The 22530-nt window shown below is 45.8% G+C and overlaps 1 protein-coding gene across 1 annotated transcript in view; it reads left to right on the plus strand.

Moving 5' to 3' along the window:
• Positions 1 to 18158, plus strand: part of eif2ak2 (eukaryotic translation initiation factor 2-alpha kinase 2) — a 62262-nt gene extending 44104 nt beyond the window's left edge. The window contains exons 17-21 of the mRNA XM_059645752.1: positions 2401 to 2596; positions 8255 to 8380; positions 13083 to 13187; positions 17460 to 17522; positions 17621 to 18158. Coding sequence (XP_059501735.1) covers positions 2401 to 2596; positions 8255 to 8380; positions 13083 to 13187; positions 17460 to 17522; positions 17621 to 17725 — 595 coding nt within the window. The 3' untranslated portion in view covers positions 17726 to 18158. The remainder of the gene's footprint in view (positions 1 to 2400; positions 2597 to 8254; positions 8381 to 13082; positions 13188 to 17459; positions 17523 to 17620) is intronic.
• The last annotated feature ends 4372 nt before the right edge of the window (positions 18159 to 22530 follow it).

Genomic DNA, 22530 nt, shown 5'->3' on the forward strand with positions numbered 1-22530 from the left:
GTTTCCCCAATGTAGAGGAAGCCATACTGGGTACAGTGGATGCAGTATACCACATTGGCAGATGTGCAGGTGAACATCTGTTTAATGTGGAAAGTCATCTTGGGGCCTAGGATGGGGGTGAGGGAGGAGGTGGGGGCAAGTGTAGCATTTCCTGCGGTTGCAGGGGAAGGTTCCGGGTGTGGTGGGGTTGGAGGACAGTGTGGAGCGAACAAGGGAGTCACGGAGAGAGTGGTCTCTCTGGAAGGCAGACAAGGGTGGGGATGGAAAAATGTCTTGGGTGGTGGGGTGGGATTGTAGATGGCTGAAGTGTCGGAGGATAATGCGTTGTATACGGAGGTTGGTGGGGTGGTATGTGAGGACGAGGGGGATTCTCTTAGGGCGGTTTTTGCGGGGGCGGGGTGTGAGGGATGTGTTGCGGGAAATGTGGGTGAAGCAGCCAAGGGCGTTCTAGACCACTGCGGGGGGCGGCGGGGAGGGGTGGTGGGGGAGTTGCGGTCCTTGAAGAACGCGGACATCCCAGATGTCCGGGAGTGAAATGCCTCATCACAACATCTTTCCTGTAGCAGGGAGGCCGGAATTACACACAGTATTCCAAAAGTGACCTAACCAATGTCCTGTACAGCCACAACATGACCTCCCAAGCTCTATACTCAATGCATTTACCAATAAAGGCAAGCAGATCAAAATGCCTTCTTCACTACCCTGTCTCCCTGCCACTCCACTTTCAAGGAAATATGAAACTGCACTCAGCCTGTTTGATCAGCAACACTCCCCAGGACCTTACCATTAAGTGTATAAGTCTTGCCCTGATTTGCTTTCCCAAAATGCAGCACCTTACATTTCCCTAAATTAAACTCCATCTGTCACTCCTCGGCCCATTGGCTCATCTGATCAAGATGCCGTTGCACACTGAGGTAACTTTCTTTGCTGTCCACTGCACCTTCAATTTTGGTGCCCAGTACCAAGGGAGTGCCTCATTGATGGAGAGTCAGTATTGAGGGAGTGCCACAGTGTCAGAGGGAACAACTTAAAGTGAGAATCCCCATTCCTGCCAAACGTGGGTCAAAGTTTTCAAAATGGCACATTTAATTTTTTAAACCATTTTTGCAGTATTTCTGTCTTTCTCTCTCTTGATCTAGTCTTTCTTTCCCACAGTGTTAAGTTTAGCACTAACACTTTGCTTTCAGATCCTCTATCTTGGCTTTTTTTCAATTTCCTCACTGCCTCCTCATGTTTAGCGGTTTCTGTATCTGCACTTCCTGCGGGCATCTATCTTCACAGGCAGTTACTTTCCCCTGGACTCGGTGTAGCAAATACCCAGGGGCATTTGAAAAATCCAAGGCCATTTGCTTGCTTGGGGAAGGGGTACACGAGGCTGCCACAGGGTAGGATGAGGGTAGGAAGAGACTAAATAGTCCCTATGTCAGCGCAAACACAGAAGGTTTGATTACCATGTGACTGCATCACTTAACAAATGACTTGGCACAAATGGGAAAGAAGCTCGTGAAAACCAAAAAGCAACTCCACAAAATGAAAGTACTTCTTGAGAAAAACTTCAGGCCTCCCTAAAAAATAGATATAACTTTTATCCCCACCCTCCCGCCAATCCATTTTGCAGGAAGGATGGTTGAAAAGTGAATGCCGACATAAAGTTGGAGTTTCTGTAGCACTGCCACTAAAATTGCAATAGCTGATCAAAAGAAATTTCACGCATTTCCTGCGCAAAATTACCCTCCAAACGTCTCTTCCCCTCACTGTTTTCTGCCTGCCGGGAAAGTCAGCACATTCTAAAGATAGAAGTTGCTGGTAAAACACTGCGGGTCAGATAGTATCCATAGGGAGAAGACAGATAAAATGTTAGGTTCAGTGACACATTCTTCAAAACATTGGCAATACTAGAGTCGCTGGACTTGAAGTGTTATTTCTGTTTAATCCCTATAGATGCGGCCAGACCTGCTATGTTTCACCAGCAGCTTCTGTTTTCGCTTCATCCGCATTTCTTGTTTTACTCTGCAGCCTAAATATAAACAGGTTTTGCTCTTTGTCTATGATACTGATATTTCCCTTCAAAGCTCCTTGTCCATCCACATTTCCTGCACCTCTCCATTGCTATTGGTTGCCTTAAACTCTTCCTAACCCTTTTGGTCTCTGCTTGTCTGCTGCTATAAGGTGACTTTAAAACCTGTTTTGTTTATGATAACTACCTTTTGTGGCTTGATGTCAGATGTACTTTGATAGTTGCTCTTGTGTTCTACTACGTTACTATATACGTAGAAAATGTTGTTTGAGCTGTAGTTCAAATCAAGAAATTCACTGGCTTTAGAAAGTGAAAAACAATTTTATTATTTATATTTTAAAAATTATTTTTCAATAAATTGTACTTTTACATTTTAAATTAAGCTTCCAAAAAGACCGCTGGCTCAAGGAATCTCTCTTTATTCAAATGGAGTTGTATGAGAAGAACTTGAAAGAATGGATGCTAGAACCTCAAAATAATGAATCCACTCGGAATGGAGTTATAATGTCCATTATTCATCAGCTATTGGATGGAGTTATTTACATACATCAGAACAACATGATTCATCGGGACATGAAGGTTAGAACAAGAATGGCACAGCACACAAACAAGTCTTTCAGCCCACTGAGATTTTGGCGACACATGATGCCTTTCTAAACTAAAACCCATTTGGGTCTACACTGTCTATATCCCTCTATTCTCTGCCTACTCATATGTCTGTCGAGATGCCTCTTAAACATTGCTGTTGTATCTGCCTCCTGTGACAGCGTGCTCCAGGCACTAACCACACTCTGTGTGAAGAAACTGTCTCTCCCATCTCCTTTAAACTTACCACCTTTTACCTTAAACTTATGCCCCCGAGTAACTGACATTTCTACCCTTGGAAAAAGAGTCTGACTACCCATTCTATCTGTGCCTGTCATAATTTTGTAACTTCTTTAAAATCACCCCCTCATGCTTTGATATTCAAGTGGAAACAAACCAAGTTTGCCCAGTGTGTCCTCGTAGCTAATACCATCCAAATCCAGCAAACATCCTGGTAAATCTTTTCTTTACCCTCTCCACATCCTTCGAGTAGTGTGGTGACCAGAACTGTACACAATATTCCAAATGTTTCCTAACTGAAGTTCTATATAGCTGCACTATAACTTACCAAGTTTTATACTCTATGCCCTGACCAATGAAGGTATGCGATATGTCCCGTTGATCATCTTATCCACCTGTGATGCCATTTTCAGCAAAGTTGCAGTGGACCAGTATGCTTAGATCCCTCTGTATGTTGATGTTATAAAGGGTTCTGTCATTTGCTGTATACTTCCCTCCTGCATTAGGTCTCCCAAAATGCATCACCCCACATCTGTCTGGGTCGAACTCCATCTGTCTTTTTTCCACCCAAGTCTCTCACCTATTTATATCCTGCTGTATCCTCCTCACGATCTGCAGCTCCTCAATCTTTTATGTTGTCCACAAACCTACAAATCAGGCCACCACATTTCAATCATTTAAATATAATACAACCCACAGAGGTCCTAGCACTGATTCAACACCATTGGTCACAGTTGTCCACCCTTCCACCACTACTCTCTGTCTCCTATGACTAACCCAGTTCTATATCCATTTCACCAACTCACCCGGATCCCCTGTGACTTCAACATTTGTAGCAACCTGCCAGTAGATACTTTGTCAAAGGCTGCGCTAAAGTCCACACAGACAACATCTACCACTCAGTCCTCATTGAGCATCTTTGTTATCTTCTCAAAAAGCTTAAAGTTTGTGAGACACAACCTTCCCTCAACTAAACCATGCTGCTATCGCTAATAAGTCCATATTTTTCCAACTGTGAGTAAATCCTATTCCCTGAGAATCTTCTCCAATAAGTTCCCTACCACTGACACAAGTCTCACTGGCTTGCAATGTCCTGGATTATCCCTGTTGCATTTCTTAAATTAAAGGCACAACATTGACTATTCTCCATTCTTCAGGGACCACTCCTGTGACTAAAGAGGATGCAAAGATTTCATACAAGATCCCAGCAATTTCCTCACCTGCCTCCCTCACATTTTAGGATAGATCCCATTAAGTCCTGAGGACTTGTCTAACTTAATGCTTTTCAAAACACCTAACATCTTTTTACATTGACACACATAATATCAACATACCAATCCTGAGCTTCACCATCTACTATGTCCTTCTCCTTTGTGAATACTGATGCGAAGTTTTCAATCAGGACCTCACCCATTTCCACCAGCTTTGCACTTAAATTCCTTCCTTTGCTTTTGTGTGGATCCACCCTTTCTCTAGCCACCCTCTAGTTCAATAGGGATTTTCCTTATTTCCTGTCTGCCAAAGGCATTTCATTCCCCATCTTAGCCCTCCTAATTCCTTGTTTGAATTCTTCCCTGTTTTCTTTGTATTTGTCAAGGGCTGCCTTTCTTTAGTTTCCTAAACATTACATACCTTTTCCTTTTTGACTAAGCTCCAAATATCTTGCCAACCTTATCTTTAATTCTTACCAGAGTGTGCTGGTCCTGAACACCAATCAGCTAGTCAGATTCCCAAATGTCAGATGTGGATTTACCCTCAAAAAGCCTCCTCAATCTGCATTCCCAAGTTTTTATCTAATATTGTGGTAGTTAGCCTTTCCCCAATTTACTGCTTTCACCTGAGGACCACTCATATCCTTATCCACAAATAACTTAAAACTTAAAGAATTATGGTCACTGTTCCCAACATTCTCCCCCACTGAAACTTTATTCACCTGGCTGGACTCATTCCCCAAAAGCCAATCTAGTATGGTCCCTTCCCTGGTTGGACTATTTATGTATCGTTTCAAAAAACAGCCTTAACAAATCTCCCTCCCCCCCACTACCTTTGTGACTCTCAGTTAATAAAGGGGAAGCTAAAATTATTCAACACAACAGCCCTGTTGTTTTTACACTTCTCCACGGTCTGCCCACGTACCTGTTCCTCTATCAGCCACTGGGTTTGGGAGGCCCGTAGTAGTACAATACCTTCAAAGTGACTACGCCCTTCCTTTACCTGAGCTTTATCCATACAGCCTCACTGAACCCTCCAACGTGTCCTCCCTCAGTACAGCAATGATATTCTCTGTAATCAGTAACGTAACGTTCCTACCTGTTTTACATCCCTCTCTATCTTGCCTGAAAATCTAAATCCTGGAACATTAAGCTGCCAGTCTTGTCCCCCTCTCAACCGAGTCCCTGTAACAGCTACAACATTACCGTCATATGCACTAATCCAAGCTCTAAGTTCAGCTTGGTTAGAAACGAGAAACCTGCAGATGCTGAAATCAAAAGTAGACAAACAGAAGGCTGGAAGAACACAGCAATCCAGGCAGCATCTGGAGGAAAGGAGCAGTCAACATCTTGGCTATTATTCTTCTTCAGGACTGGAGAAGGGTTATACCTGAAATGTTGACTGTTCCTTTCTTCCCAATGCTGCCTGGCCTGCTGTGTTCTTCCTGCCTCTTGTCTGTCTACCTCTAAGTTCACCTGCCTTACCTGTCATACTCTTCGCATTAACCCAGATATATTTCAGACCACTAGAACGGCCATGTTAAGTAACTTCCCCTAGTCTATTCCTCCTCTCAGTCTTAATGGCATTAGCCTCTGGCACTGCTGAGCCATTTTACTTGCTGACCTATTGTCTGAATCCTGACCTACTTCCAACCTAGTTTAAACCTTCCTGAATGGCACTAGCAAGCCTCCCTGCCAGGATATTGGTGTCCCTCCAGTTTAGGTGCAACCTGTCCTTTTTGTACAGGTCCCGGCTGTCCCAGAATATATCCCAATGATGCACATACCTGAAGCCCTCCCTCCTACGCTAGCTCTGGAGATTACAGTGCTAGAGGTCCTGCTTGTCAGCTTCCTACCTAACTCTCCGAACTCCCCTTGCAGGACGTCATCTCTCTTTTAACTGCAAGTTTGGCGGAAGTACTGAAATGTCTCCAAGTCATTAATAGAGATTGTAAATAGTTGGGGCCTAAAGACTGAAACCAGTGGCTCCCCATTTGTTACATCCTGCCAAACAGAAAAAGACCCATTTATTCTGATTCTCTGTCTTCTGTTGGCTAGCCGATTCTCAATCCAAACTAATAAATTACCCCTAAGCCCATGTGATTTTAGGTGTTGTATTAAACGTTTGCATTGCACCTTATCAAATGCCTTCCGGAAGTCCATATATACCACATCTGCAGGGTCCCTATTATCACATTGCTTGTTACACCTTCAAACACTTTTGCATAAGAGTCAAATATGAATTACCCCTCATTCAATCCATCAAAATCAATCTGGTTTTATTTTGACTTTCCAAATGTCCAGTTATTATTTCCTTAATAATGGATTCTAACAGTTTCCCAATGACACATTAAGCTAACTGATCTACAGGTGAATGTAGGTGGAGAGTTAGGGAGGGGATGGGTCAGTCCCAGGAGGACAGACAGGTCAAGGAGGCGGGATGAGGTTAGTGGGTAGGAGATGGGAGGAATGGTTAGGGGGACGGGGACTAGCTGGGCTGGTTTTTGGAATGCAGTGGGGGAAGGGGAGATTTTGAAGCTTGTGAAGTCCACATTGATACCATTGGGCTGCAGGGTTCCCAAGCGGAGGGTTGCTGTTCCTGCAACCTTCGGGTGGCATCATTGAGGCACTGCAGGAGACCCAGGATGGACATGTTGTCCATGGAGTGGCGTTGGGGGGATGGAGTTGAAATGGTTTGCGAATGAGAGGTGTAGTTGTTTGTTGTGAACTGAGCGTAGGTGTTCTGCAAAGCGGTCCCCAAGCCTCCGCTTGGTTTCCCTGATGCAGAGGAGGACGGGAACAGCGGATACAGTATATCCACATTAGCAGATGTGCAGGTGAACATCTGTTTGATGTGGAAGGTCTTCTTGGGGCCTGGGATGGGGGTGAGGGGTGATGTGTAGGGGCAGGTGTAGCACTTCCTGCAGTTTCAGGGAAAAGTGCGAGGGCTGGTGGGGACTGTGGAGCGGACAAGGGAGTCGTGGAGAGAGTGGTCCCTCCAGAAATCAGACAAGGGTGGGGTTGGAAAAATGTAGTGGGGTAGTGTGTTCAGATTGCGTATGTAATTGATTTTGTTTTACAAGAAGTGGTTTATTGCGTGATAGCAGCTAAATACAAGGTAAGTTGGTATGACAATGACAATGAGAAAAGATCAATATTTGCTGTTACGCTTTAGAAATCCAATATTGTTTTCCCACCTGCGTTCATTCGACATCAATATCTTGGGTGGTGCTGAAATCAAACCTCCACATTAACCCTCTCAGACTCTTATACCCTCATAAAAAAGGCCTTTGTCTTCTTCCACTGTCTATACTTCATCACTAGATATGCTTGCACCTACTGTTTGGCTTGGATGACTCTGTATTCCTTTATTCGGCCTCAACCAGTTTCAGTTTCCCCAAAGGTTTTGGTTTCCAAGTCATGGCTACAGTTCTGATTTCTTAAAAACTGGGAGGGTCAGTTTCATTTTTTCAGTTGACCTTTTCCATTAGGTCAAGCAATCTCCATCCCAACTAAAACAGATTGCGTGGTCGTCATCACATTGCTGTTCATGGGAGACTGCTGTTCATCAATTGGCTGCCACATTTCTTACATTACAGCAGTGACTGAACCTCTTTGGATGTAGCGTTCTTTAGGACACCCTGAGACTGTAAAAGCTTTAGAAATGCACAGTCTTTTTTTTCCCTTACTCTTCTTTCTTATTTTCTTTCCTGCCTCCTCTCTTTCCCTTCCTTTTCTTGCTCCTGCTCATACCTAGCATTCAGGAATTGCCTGTCAGCAGTAATCTTTACAAGCATGGAAGTTTCCTGGTTGTTAATAAATGGAGTATTGAGTTGGATTCTCGGTAGCAAAACTCAGGAAGGATCCATTTACCAAACTATTGGAAGGATTAACAAAGTTAAATTCTGAAGACAGGATACATAATTCCCTCAAAGACAGAGTAAGCAAAAATCTAATTGAGGTGCTTAAAATGCTGAAAAAGAGTTGATACTCACTGTCTGTTCAATGTGTCTCCTGTGGTAGGAGTCTCGATCACGTTGATGTAACCCCAAGCAGAGAGCTGGGCTGTTTTGATATGATGAGTGAAATCACAGCCATTATGATTGATTGAATTTTTCTAATTGTTTTTGGAAAGTAATGTTTTACAATGCACTAAATGGACTGAACATTTCTATTTTAATTTTATCTTGGTGAAAAAAAGCCAGCAAATATCTTCCTTAAAGGAGAAATCATAAAGATTGGTGACTTTGGTCTTGCTACGATGATGAATGACCAGGAATCACTGACCAGAAACATTGGGACACTTCAATACATGAGCCCAGAACAGGTGAGGAATACAGATTGAGCCTCTAACCATCACAGAGATTTTATAAAACAGAAGCATAAAGCGACAATAGCACAAAGGGAGACTATTTGGTCATTGTGCCAGTTCTTTGATAGAGTTATCCAATTAGCCCTGTAAAGTTCTCCTTTTCTTGCAACTGGCCAAATTCCTTTTGGAACGTTACAGTTGAATATACTTTTATTCGCTCTTGCGATATGGGTGCCACTAGCTGGGCGAGCATTTATTGTCTGTCTCTGGTTGTCCTTGAGCTGGTTATGGTGAGCTGTCTTCTTGATCAGCAGCAGTCCATATGTTGTAGGTAGACCCACAATGGCCTTAGGAAGGGAATTCTAGGATCTTGGCCTAGTGACACTGATATATTTCCAGGCTAGGATGGTGAGTAGCTTGGAGGGGAACTTGAAGTGGTAGTGTTCTCATGTTTCTGCTGTGCTTGTCGTTCTGGCTGGAAGTGGTGGTGAGTTTGGAAGGTGCTAGCTAAGCAACCTTGGTGACTTTCTGCGGTGCATTCAGTAGGCAATACACACTGGTGCTACTGAGCATTGGTGACTGGACTGAATGTTAAAGGTAGTGGGCCACTTTATTCAGGATGGCGTTAAGTTTCTTGAATGTTGTTGGAACTGCACCATCCAGGTAATGAAAACCCTGTGCACAGCTTTTACCATACTTGAGATTAGATATGGAAAGATGGAGTAAAAGCAATGATTTACAAAAATGGATGAGAACTGAAAGATTATAGCTATTGTGAAAATAAAACTGGTTGGGAGTTTCATCTTTAGCACTGAAAAAATTATCCTCCCAGAAGATCATTAATGTTTGGAATTTTCTTCTCCGTGGAGCTGAGTTAGAGATTATTAATTACAGGGGAGTTGGGGCTTAATGAGGCAGTCAGGAGCAAATAGGAAATAAAATGGATTTAAGGCCACAATAAGTACAGCCAGATTCTTTTAGAGTGGTTGATCAGAAACAAAAGGCTGAATGGCTTAATTGTGCTCCTTTTTTTAATGTGCTTATTAAGACTTTAAAATTATGAATATGCTGGCAGTGTAGATGGGGATAGAATACTTCCATTTGTAAGAATCTGAAGGTAGGAACGTAGATACACGATAAATCCAGGAAATAAAGACAGAATTCAGAAGATAGTTAGAAGGTGGAATTTGTTGTCAAAGGAAACAAGCTTTAGATGCCATCAAAAAGAGAAAGTGACTGGTGGCTCTGACTGCTAGCGCTGGGCTACCACTGTCCCCTGTGATATCACGCTGACATTCTGCAAGAAGAGGGGAGGTGTGATACAGGGGAGCAGGTAGCAGGTTAGTGAGTATTTCCTATTTACCAGGATTTGGGAGCCGTCCCATCAGGTTGGAAGTTAGAAAATGTTACACTAGATTTTGAGACTGTGCTTTACTTAACATTACTTTTTTGGGTAAATGGCCTTAACAATACACTTCGAAGAGTATGGTGTGATTACAACAAGTAAGCATGGTTTTCCTAAAGGGAAATCCTGGTGGATAAAAGATTGCTTAGTGGACAGAAGGCAGAGGGTAAGAGTAAGTAAGACCTTTACAAGCTGGCAAGCTGTGACTAGTGCAGTGCCACAACTTTGAGTACTTGGGCCTCAGTTAATTTCAGCCTATATTTATGACTAGATGAAGAGTAATGTGTCTAAGTTTGCTGTTGATACATGGCTAGGTGGAAAGGTCAGTTATGAGAGGACACAGAGAGACTCCAAAGATTTTAAAGTTAGACCTAACTGAGTGGGCAGCAAGATGGCGGATTGAATACAATATAGGGAAGTGTGAGGTTATTCACTAAAGATTTTTCAAGAGATGTAAAATTTACAAGTGCTATGTTCAAAAGGTTTGGGTGTGCTCATGCAGGAATGCAGAAAGCTAGTTTGTCTGTGCAGCATGCAATTAGGAAGATAAATAGTATATTGGCCTTTGTTGAAATGGGATTGGAATATGTGAATTCAAAAAGAAAAGTCTTGTTACAATTGTTACAGAGATAGTAGGAACTGCCAATGCTGGAGAATCTGAGATAACATGGTGTGAAGGTGGATGAACACAGCGGGCCAAGCGGCACCAGAGGAGCAGGAAAGTTTGACGTTTGGGGTGCAAAAACTTTCCAGCTCCTCTGATGCTGCTTGGCCTGCTGTGTTCATCCACCTTCACACCATGTTATCTCTTGCTACAATTGTATTGTGTTTTGGTACATGGTACATCTTGAATACAATGGGTAGTTTTAGTCTCTGCATTTACAGAACCATATACTTGCATTGGAATAACAGTTCACTAAATTGATTGGTAAGATGAGGGGCTTGTTTCTGATGAGAGGCTGAGTAAATTTGGTCTAAACCCTTTGGAGTTTTAAGGGAAGCAGTCTCATTCACACCTACAAGAATTCGAAAGGGCTTGTCAGGGAAGATACTGATTATTTTCACTGGTTGGGAAATTTACAACGTGGAGATACTGTTTTAAGATAGGGCATCAATCACTTAGAACTGAAATGAGCAAAAATTCAGATTCAAATCACTCAAAGGGTTGTGAATCTATGGAATTCTTCTCCTTAGCAGATTGTGAATGCCTGATTGTTGAATACTTTCAACGTTGAACTAGACGGAATTTTTGTTTCTCAGGAATTGAGGGATACGGTGAGTGGGTGAGAGTGGTGTTTGAAACTAAGACTCAGAGAATCATAGAGATGTACAGCATGGAAACAGACCCTTCAGTCTAACTTGCCCATGCCGACCAGATATCCTAAATCAATCTAGCCCCATTTGCCAACATTTGGCCCATGTCCCTCTAAATCCTTTCTATTCATGTACCCATCCAGATGCCTTTTAAATGTTGTAATTGTATCAGCCTTCACCATTTCCTCTGGCAGCTCGTTCCATACACGCACCACCCACTGCGTGAAAATATTGCTCCTTATGTCCCTTTTAAATCTTTCCCCTTTCACCCAATAAGCCTATACCCTCTAGTTTGGGCTCACCCATCCTGAGGAAAAGACCTTGCCTATTTAGCCTATCCATGCCTCTCATGATTTTATACGCCTCCATAAGCTTCTGCCACCCCAGGGAAAATAGCCCCAGCCTATTCAGCCTCTCCCTATAGCTCAAACCCTCCAGTTCTAGCAACATCCTTGTAAATCTTTTCTGAACCCTTTCAAGCTTCACTACATCCTTTCTATAGCAGGGAGACCAGAACTGCACACAGTATTCCAAAACTGGCCGAACCAATCTCCTGTACAGCAGCCACCTGACATTCCAACTCCTTTACTCAATGCCCTGAACAACAAAGGCAAGTATACCAAACACCTCCCTCATTATCCATTCTACCTGCAATTCCACTTGCAAGGAACTGTGAACCTGCACCGCAAAGTCTCCTTGATCAACAACACTCCCCAGGACCTTACCATTAAGTGTATAGGTCTTGCGCTGATTTGCTATCCAAATGCAGCACCTCATATTTATCTAAATTAAACTCCATCTGCTGCTCCTCAGCCCATTGGCCCATCTGATGTATTCTGAGGCCATCTTCTTCACTGTGCACTAAACCTCCAGATTTGGTGTCATCTACAAACTTTGGAACCATATCTCCCTATGTTCACATCCAAATAATTTATATAAATGACAAAAAGCAGTGGACCCAGCACTGATCCTTATAGCACATCACTGGTCACAGGCCTCCAGTCTGAAAAGCAGCTCTCCACCATCACCCTCTGTCAACAACCTTCAAGACAGTTCTGAATCCAAATAGCTAGTTCTCCTTGTATTCCTTATTATTTTAACCTTGCTAACCAGTCGACCATGGGGAGCTTTGTCGAACACCTTACTCAGGTCCATAGAGACCATGTCCACTGCTCTGCCCTCTTTGTTACTTCTTCAAATAACTCCAGTTACTGAGACATGATTTCCCACGCACAAAGCCATGTTAACTATCCCTGATCAGTCCTTCCCTTTCCAAATACATGTAAATCCTGTCCCTCAGGATTTCCTCCAACAATGTGCCCATCACCAATGTCAGGCTCACTGGTCTGTAGTTCCCTGGCTTTCCATTACCTTTTGGCACCTCACCTGTGGCTATCGATGATATAAATATCTCAGCAAGGGGCCCAGCAATCACTTCCCTAGCTTCCCACAGTATTCTAGGTTACACCTGATCAGGTCCCAAGGATATATCCGCATTTATGCACCGTAAGACATTCAGCACCTCCTCCTCTGTAATACAAACATTTTTCAAGTTGTCATTGTTTATTTCCCCACATTCTCTGTCTTCCATATCCTTCTCCACAATAAACACTGATGCAAAATATCATTTTGTATCACTCTCACCTTCTGTGGTTCCACACATAGTTGATCTTTATGCGGCCCTATTCTCTCCCTAGTTGCCCTTCTGTCTTTAATTTATCACTTAACATCTGCCACAATCTTATTCAATGGTGGAGCAGACTGCACAAGCCATTCAATCTATGCGTACTCCTATTTCTCCTCCTCCCCTGTAGGCAGCATGTAATACAGCTTCTAATGTGCCAGAGCAGTTTGTGGGAGTGTGGCACTGTGCCCCATTGGAAGCTAATTGGACAGGTTTGAATGAGTAACTTGGTGATGGGCAGAGACGCTTCGTGAGGAAATTCCAGAGGTGTCCTGAAATGATTTTTCAACTTGTTTTTTTATCTCTCAATGCAGCTTTCAGGCCAGGATTACAACCACAAAGTCGACATCTATGCACTGGGCCTGATATTCTTTGAGCTTCTGTTCATGTGTCATGGGACTGCAATGGAAAAAAGCAAGGTACCTCAATCACTTATTGTCATCAGCAGTGCTTCCTTTACCAGCCGGCAGTATGGGTGGGAGCTGGGAATTTTCTTTGGCCTCACATGAGCCGTCTAGGGCAATTGTGGGGAGTGCCCAAGTGGGCAGAGAAGGGCACAGCTCATCTTGATGGCCAGCTTGAGTCCTATCTACCCACGTTAATATGAGAAGCCAGATGACATAACACATGGCCTTCTGAACAACACTATCATTATGCAGTGATAATGGGAACTGCAGATGCTGGAGAATCCAAGATAAAAGTGTGGAGCTGGATGAACACAGCAGGCCAAGCAGCATCTCAGGAGCACAAAAGCTGACATTTCGGGCCTAGACCCTTCATCAGAGAGGGGGATGAGGAGAGGGTTCTGGAATAAATAGGGAGAGAGGGGGAGGCAGATCGATGATGGAGAGAAAAGAAGATAGGTAGAGAGGAGAGTGTAGGTAGGGAGGGGATAGGTCAGTGCAGGAAAGACAGACGGGTCAAGGAGGTGGGAAATGGAGGTACGGCTTGAGATGGGAAGAAGGGATGGGTGAGAGGAAGAACAGGTTAGGGAAGCAGAGACAGGCTGGGCTGGTTTTGGGATGCCGTGGGGGGAGAGGAAGAACTGGGCTGGTTTTGGGATGCAGAGGTGGAAGGGGAGATTTTGAAGCTTGTGCAGTCCACATTGATACCATTGGGCTGCAGGGTTCCCAAGCGGAATATGAGCTGCTGTTCCTGCAACCTTCGGGTGGCATCATTGTGGCACTGCAGGAGGCCCATGATGTACATGTCGTCTGAGGAATGGGAGGGGGAGTTGAAATGGATCGCGACTGGGAGGTGCAGTTGTTTGTTGTGAACCGAGCGGAGGTATTCCGCAAAGCGGTCCCCAAGCCTCCGCTTGGTTTCCCCAATGTAGAGAAAGTCGCACCGGGTACAGCGGATACAGTATACCACATTGGCGGATGTGCAGGTGAACATCTGCTTGACATGGAAGGTCATCTTGGGGCCTGGGATGTGGGTGAGGGAGGAGGTGTGGGAGCAAGTGTAGCACTTCCTGTGGTTGCAGGCGAAGGTGCCGGGTGTGGTGGGGTTGGAGGGGAGTGTGGAGCGAACAAGGGAGTCACGGAGAGAGTGGACTCTCCAGAAGGCAGACAAGGGTGGGGATGGAAAAATGGCTTGGGTGGTGGGGTCAGATTGTAGATGGCTGAAGTGTTGGAGGATGATGCGTTGTATCCGGAGGTTGGTGGTGTGGTATGTGAGGACGAGGGGGATCTTCTGGGGGCGGTTGTGGTGGGGGCGGGGTGTGAGGGACGTGTTGCGGGAAATGCAGCAGACGCGGTCAAGGGCGTTCTCAACCACTGCGGGGGGAAAGTTGCGGTCCTTGAAGAACGTGGACATCTGGGATGTGCGAGAGTGGAATGCCTGATCCTGGGAGCAGACGTGGCAGAGGCGGAGGAATTGTGAATAGGGGATGGAATTTTTGCAGGAGGGTGGGTGGGAGGAGGTGTATTCTGGGTAGCAGTGGGAGTCAGTGGGCTTGGAATAAACATCAGTTTCTAGCTGGTTACCTGAGACGGAGACTGAGAGGTCCAGGAAGGTGAGGGATGTGTTGGAGATGGCCCAGGTGAACTTGAGGTTGTGGTGGAAGGTGTTGGTGAAGTGGATGAACTGTTCGAGCTCCTCTGGGGAGCAAGAGGCGGCGCCGATACAGTTATCAATGTAACGGAAGAAGAGGTGGGGTTTGGGGCCTGTGTAGGTACAGAAGAGGGACTGTTCCACGTAACCTACAAAGAGGCAGGCATAGCTTGGGCCCATGCGGGTCCCATTGGCCACTGCCTTTGTCTGTAGGAAGTGCGAGATTGGGAAGTGGGTAACCATCTAGAAACAGATGTCCATTTCAAGCCCACTGACTCCCACAGCTACGTAGAATACACCTCCTCCCACCCACCCTCCTGCAAAAATTCCATCCCCTATTCCCAATTCCTCCGCCTCCGCCACATCTGCTCCCAAGATGAGACATTCCACTCCTGCACATTCCAGATGTCCATGTTCTTCAAGGACTGCAACTTTCCCCCCGCATTGGTCGAGAACGCCCTTGACCACGTCTCCCGCATTTCCCGCAACACATCTCTCACACCCCGCCCCCGCCACAACCGCCCCCAGACGATCCCCCTCGTTCTCACATACCACCCCACCAACCTCCGGATACAACGCATCATCCTCCGACACTTCTGCCATCTACAATCCGACCCCACCACCCAAGCTATTTTTCCATCCCCACCTTTGTCTGCTTTCCGGAGAGACCACTCTCTCCACAACTCCCTTGTCGGCTCCACACTCCCCTCCAACCCCACCACACCCGGCACCTTCCCCTGTAACCTCAGGAAGCGCTACACTTGCTCCCACACCTCCTCCCTCACCCCCATCCCAGGCCCCAAGATGTCCTTCCATGTCAAGCAGATGTTCACCTGCACATCTGCCAATGTGGTATACTGTATCCATTGTACCCGGTGTGGCTTCCTCTCCATCGGGAAAACCAAGCGGAGGCTTGGGGACCGCTTTGCAGAACACCTCTGCTCAGTTCGCAACAAACAACTGCACCTCCCAGTCGCGAACCATTCCTCAGACGACATGTACATCATGGGCCTCCTGCAGTGCCACAATGATGCCACCTGAAGGTTGCAGGAAGAACAACTCATATTCTGCTTGGGAACCCTGCAGCCCAATGGTATCAATGTGGACTTCACAAGCTTCAAAATCTCCCCTCCCACCACTGCATCCCAAAACCAGCCCAGTTCATCCCCTCCCCCCACTGCATCCCAGAACCAGCCCAGCCTGTCTCTGCTTCCCTAACCTGTTCTTCCTTTCACCCATCCCTTCTTCCCATCTCAAGCCGCACCTCAATTTCCTACCTACTAACCTCATCCCGCCTCCTTGACCTGTCCGTCTTCCCTGGACTGACCTATCCCCTCCCTACCTCCCCACCTATACTCTCCTCTCTACCTATCTTCTTTTCTCTCCATCTTCGGTTCGCCTCCCCCTCTCTCCCTATTTATTCCAGAACCCTCACCCCATCCCCCTCTCTGATGAAGGGTCTAGGCCCGAAACGTCAGCCTGAAACGTCAGCTTTTGTACTCCTGAGATGCTGCTTGGCCTGCTGTGTTCATCCAGCTCCACACTTTGTTATCTACTGTCATTATGCAGCATGCTTTCATTGTCCTGAAACCAAGGCAGAATTGTACAACCCCCACACAGGCAGGTTTGCAGACAGGAGCTAGCTGCAATGTTTTAGGGAGGCCACTCCATTACTTTCCTGTTCACCACTTCACTGTTTAACAGGTTCCTGGAGCACCATTCCTGCCCTCACCCCAGCTGACGACCATTTAAGGACTGTTTCTTGCCAGGTCTCAGTACTGAGGTCTGCAAGTCAGTTCAGGAAAAGTGGGAAGAAAGGCTCAGAAGGGTGTTTGGGCAGTAAGGGAAGCAGGTTCTTGCCCCTGTCACTCTCCCTCTCAGGTTCCCCTTCCTAATCATGGCCTTGTGGTCTGCCCCCTCCAGTGAGTGTTCACTGCCACCATCCTCCCCACCAATAGTAACCCTCAGGCCCTCCCTACCTGGTGCTTCCCTGCTGTAGGCAGGTGCCCCACCTGGTCCAGGGACTTTCTGTGGTGCTTCAGACTGGTAGCACTGTCTGAGCTTGCAGCAATAAGTGCCACTCACTGCTCCCAGGAGACCTGCTAGCACTGTGGATTTGTTGGCCAGTCTGAGACAGAACTTTCTCCTCAGTGAAAGATGACACTCTGTGTCTAGCTAGTTGACACTCGATGAAGCATTAAATGGTTGTCGAGCAGTCAGTGTTAATGGAGATCAAGCTGCCCCAAGGTTCAAACCTTTGGATGGAGATAATTATAGCTGAGCTACGGCTTGTAAGCATGTTTCTAGAAATATTGCCCCTCTAACTGTGTGCAGTCCTGGGGTCTAGATTCAATCCTTGGTTTATTGCTAAGTAGCAGTAAGAATGTCTTTGATTGGCTCCTTGGGTTAGAAATGTAGTTCAAGTTCCTTGTCACTGAATGCGCTGATGTGTGTATTTTAGGGAGGGCTTGGAAGGACTGGCCTCTGGTGATTCCCTTTACAGATCCCACATTAAAGGCCCAATTACTTTCTGGTCTTCCAGTCAAGCTAGTTAGGGAAAAGGAAACTGGGGCATCAGCACAGTTACAGCCTGAGGGGGAGTTGCTAATCTTTGTGTTTGTTTGTGGTTTATTTAGAATTGGCCCAATATTCGAAAAGGAGACTTCCCGCCGTCCTTTCCGAAGGACTGTGATGTCAAGGTAATGGTATCGTGATTTCAGTGTGATTCGGGAGAATCATTTCCATGGCTTCACATTAACAGCAAGTGCTAGACCTCTTTTGTGTCTCTTGTCCTCAGACTCTCTTAATCCGAAAAATGCTGTCTGAAACTGCAAGTGAGAGACCAGAAGCAAAGGATGTCAAGCAGAATCTGGACCCTACAAAGCAATCAAAAACCATTTAAAGAAATTTGAAATGAGTGGACTTTTCCCAGCAACACTCTAGAATTGAGAAATCAACCGGTTCACCACTGTTAGTCTTAATAATCAAAATTCAGTTGAGCCATCTTTGAAACTTACTTTTAATACTGTCAGAACCCATGGGATGTTGCATTGTCTGCTAATTGGATTACTGTAAAGAATCTAGAGTTGGCCTAATGTAGTCAGTGCTTGACAACAAAATGTGAGGCTGGATGAACACAGCAGGCCAAGCAGCATCTCAGGAGCACAAAAGCTGACGTTTCGGGCTTAGACCCTTCATCAGAGAGAGGGATGGGGTGAGGGTTCTGGAATAATTAGGCAGAGAGGGGGAGGCGGACCGAAGATGGAGAGAAAAGAAGATAGGTGGAGAGAGTAGGGAGGGGATAGGTCAGTCCAGGGAAGACGGACAGGTCAAGGAGGTGGGATGAGGTTAGTAGGTAGATGGGGGTGCGGCTTGGGGTGGGAGGAAGGGATGGGTGAGAGGAAGAACAGGTTAGGGAGGCAGAGACAGGTTGGACTGGTTTTGGGATGCAGTGGGTCGGGCGGAAGAGCTGGGCTGGTTGTGTGGTGCAGTGGGGGGAGGGGACGAACTAGGCTGGTTTAGGGATGCAGTTGGGGAAGGGGACATTTTGAAACTGGTGAAGTCCACATTGATACCATTAGGCTGCAGGGTTCCCAGGCGGAATATGAGTTGCTGTTCCTGCAACCTTCGGGTAGCATCATTGTGGCAGTGCAGGAGGCCCATGATGGACATGGCATCTAAAGAATGGGAGGGGGAGTGGAAATGGTTTGCGACTGGGAGGTGCAGTAGTTTGTTGCGAACTGAGCGGAGGTGTTCTGCAAAGCGGTCTCCAAGCCTCCGCTTGGTTTCCCCAATGTAGAGGAAGCCACACCGGGTACAGTGGATGCAGTATACCACATTGGCAGATGTGCAGGTGAACCTCTGCTTAATGTGGAATGTCATCTTGGGGCCTGGGATAGGGGTGAGGGGGGAGGTGTGGGGGCAAGTGTAGCATTTCCTGCGGTTGCAGGGGAAGGTGCCGGGTGTGGTGGGGTTGGAGGGCATTGTGGAGCGAACAAGGGAGTCACGGAGAGAGTGGTCTCTCCGGAAAGCAGACCGGGGTGGGGATGGAAAAATGTCTTGGGTGGTGGGGTCAGATTGTAGATGGCGGAAGTGTCGGAGGATGATGCGTTGTATCCGGAGGTTGGTGGGGTGGTGTGTGAGAACGAGGGGGATCCTCTTTGGGCGGTTGATGGTCAGTGCTTGGTCAGGCTACATGGTCTTCTCTCAGTGTGCATGGTCAGGTATTTATGGGGTTTCTTCAGAACCTTAACGTGTCTCTTTATAGCCAATTAAGTACTTTTTGACTAATGGTCACTGTTGTAATGAATGTGATGACCAATTTGCACACAGTGAGAACCTACGAACAGCAATGTGATAATGACTAAATCAGCTGTTTTGACTGCTACTGAATGAGGGATAAATATCAGCCAGTGCTAGGGCATATGTTCAGATCTACAATTCCAGAAGTATGCAGGCCATAAGACACACAAGGTAGTACTTGAAATTGCAAGAATGCAAAGACCTCTAAAAAAGTGAGAAGCCTCAGGAAAAGTCAACGCCATTATTTCAGCCATTTGATCAGAGACAAAAAGTTGCAGAGATCTCTTTGTGAGGGTAAAGTGGAGGACAGCAGAGCAAAGGGTCAACCTCAGGAGTAACTGGATGGTTGGGCGGTTGAAGTTGTATTGCGGTGTAAGGATCGCATAACACAGGCAAGTGTGAGCTCCTGGTGAGGGCAGCTACAAGCAACAGCACTAGCCATGTTGTCCCTGTTAGCTTTGAACATGTTTTTCAGACTTTCAGAGGAGTTTCTTCACAACACAGAGTGTGGAAGTTGCTCCTGCTTGTCAATATATTGGTGTGAACCTGAAATGCACAAACATCCCCTCACTAGTGAGTCTCAACTGTATATCTCTGCTAGTGCTGGCCATGGCTCATGCATGGCCTGAATGCATAGCCTTCTTTCCTCTCAGTCACATATTTCAGGGACTTGAGGACAAATCAGTCTGTGCTGCTGGTGACAAAAAAGCAGCCAAATGTACTGGCTAATCCCGAGCCCACAACCAACATCACTATAACAAATGATCTGTTTATCATCACTTGGTGGGATCTTTCTGTGTCCAAATAGTTCCTGCACTACAACAGTGACTGCATTTCAAAGCCTCTTGTTTACCTATTCAAAGAACACTGATGTGAAAGACACTGTGTGAATGTGCATCCTCATTTTTAAAGCGTGTTTTCTATATAATTGTAAGGAAAGTTGACATTGGGATTAATTCACTAACTTGCACTGTATCAATAGCCATCAAATAGAAACACGGCTTGGAGAATCAGATATCTCCTTCATCAGACAGTCTGTCTGATCTGCACTTTTGCCTGAAGATGATATATGTTACTCCCCAAGGTGGAGCCTCGTCCATCTTTAGAATTCTCTACCCCACAGTTTTGTGGATCAACCATTGTTGAGTTCTTTAGAGCTAGGATAGAGAAACTTTTGGCCTGTTGGAGAAGCAAGGGGGCGTGCAAGTGGCTGGAAGGTCAGCCTTGATTGTATTGAGTGCAGCAACAAGCTCAAGAAGTCCATTGGCCACTTCCTTTATTGTGTAGTGCGTCAGTGACAAATGAACTTGAATTAGTTTTGCATGCTATATGAAAGCCATAATGTGAACAGTCTTCTCAATCTTGTGAACTTTAGATGCATGATAAGTGTCTCAAGGTTTAGAATCTCTTCCTTGCTTACAAAAGTGTCTACCTCTCCCCATCTCTGTAACTTCCTCCAGCGTTATAACTCTGCACTGTTCTCATTCTGAGTCTAATATCTCCCCCATTGGTGGACGTGCCTTCACCTGCCTATTCCTAGGGCTCTGGCATTCCCTTGCTTACACTGTTCTGTCTCTGTTAAGGTATTCCTGTTGACCATTTGGATTTTAGTAAAGCCTTTGACAAGGTTCCACATGGTAGACTAATTAGTAAAGTGAGATCACGTGGGATTCAGGGTGAGTTTCCCAATTGGATATAGAATTAACAATGGCAGGAGGCAGAGAGCAATGGTGCGGGGTTGTATTTTTTCGATTGGACCCCTGTCACCAGCAGTTTTCCACAGGGATCAGTGCTGGAGCCACTTTTGTTTCTTATTTGTACAAATGATTTAGACAAATATGTAGAAGGCATGGTTAGTAAGTTTGCAGATGACAGCAAAATTAGCAGTAGAGTGGACAGTGAAGAAGGTCATCTAAGATTACAAAGAGATCTTGATCATTTGGCTCAGTGTGCTGAAGAGTGGCAGATGGAGTTTAATTTGAATAAATGTGAGATATTGCATTTTGGTAAAACAAACAAAGGTAGGACTTTAGAGATAATGGGAACTGCAGATGCTGGAGAATCCAAGGTAACAAAGTGTGGAGCTGGATGAACACAGCAGGCCCAGCAGCATCTCAGGAGCACAAAAGCTGACGTTTCGGGCCTAGACCCTTCTTCAGAAGTCATTTTTAGTGTCCAGTAAAGCTGAGCAGAATTGTGAGTTCAGGTTGTGCATCCTACAAAGAATTAAAAAACAGGAGAGGTCCTCTCCTGGAATAATGGGAACTGCAGATGCTGGAGAATCCAAGGTAACAAAGTGTGGAGCTGGATGAACACAGCAGGCCAAGCAGCATCTCAGGAGCAGAAAAGCTGACGTTTCGGGCCTAGACCCTTCATCAGAAAAGTCGAGCCTTATTTGTAGTGTTGTTGAACAAAGGGACCTAGTGGTTCAGGTACATGATTCTTTGAAGTTTGTGCCATTTGTAGACCGGGTAGTTAAGAAGGCATTGAGCTTGCCTTCATTGCTCAGGCCTTTGTAAATAGAAATTGGGGATCATGCTGAAGCTGATCAGGATGTTGGTGACCTTTTCTGTAATACCGTGTCCCATCTGGTTGCCCGTTCACAGGAAGGATATTATTAAGCTGGAGAGGGTTCAGAAAAGATTTACCTGGATGTTGCCAGGAATGAAGAGTTAGAGTTATAAGGAGATGCTGGACAGGATGGGATTTTAGAAGATGATGCCAGGTGTGGGAGAACAGCTTCATGAGGATTTTAATAGGATCAAGAGGATATAACTGTCAGAAAAAGGTGAGCTGGTATAGACATAATAGCAACTGCTGATGCTGGAGTCTGAGATAACAAGGTGTAGAGCTGGATGAACACAGCAGGCCAAGCAGCATCTGAGGAGCAGGAAAGCAACATTTCGGGCCTGGACCCTTCTACAGAAATGGGGGAGGGGAAGGGGGAGCTGAAATAAAGAGAGAAGGGGAGGCAATGATGGAAGGTGGATAGTGGAGCAGACAGGTGGAGAGAAGACAGATAGGTCAAGAAGGCGGGGATGAAGTCAGTACGGGTGAGTGTAGATAGAGAGTTGGGATGGGGGTTGGTCAGTGAGGAGGGAGGGGTGTATGAGAGAGGGGAGACGGACAGGTCAAGGAGGTGGGGATGGGGCTAGTAGATAGGAAGTGGGGGTGGGGGTTGGTCCATGAGGTGGGAGGAGCGCATAGGTGGGAGAAAAGACACACAGGTCAAGGAGGTGGGGGCGAGACAGGGAGCTGGTTTTGGGATGTGGTTGTGGGAGGGGAGATTTTGAAGCTTGTGAAATCCACATTGAGACAATTGGGTTGTAGGTTTTACATGTGCAATATGAGGTGCTGTTCCTCCAGCTGGCACAGAGCACTTTCTTCTGGACAAATTTTAAGAGT

This window comes from Stegostoma tigrinum, chromosome 4, assembly GCF_030684315.1.
Source record: "Stegostoma tigrinum isolate sSteTig4 chromosome 4, sSteTig4.hap1, whole genome shotgun sequence".
Classification (NCBI taxonomy): domain Eukaryota; kingdom Metazoa; phylum Chordata; class Chondrichthyes; order Orectolobiformes; family Stegostomatidae; genus Stegostoma; species Stegostoma tigrinum.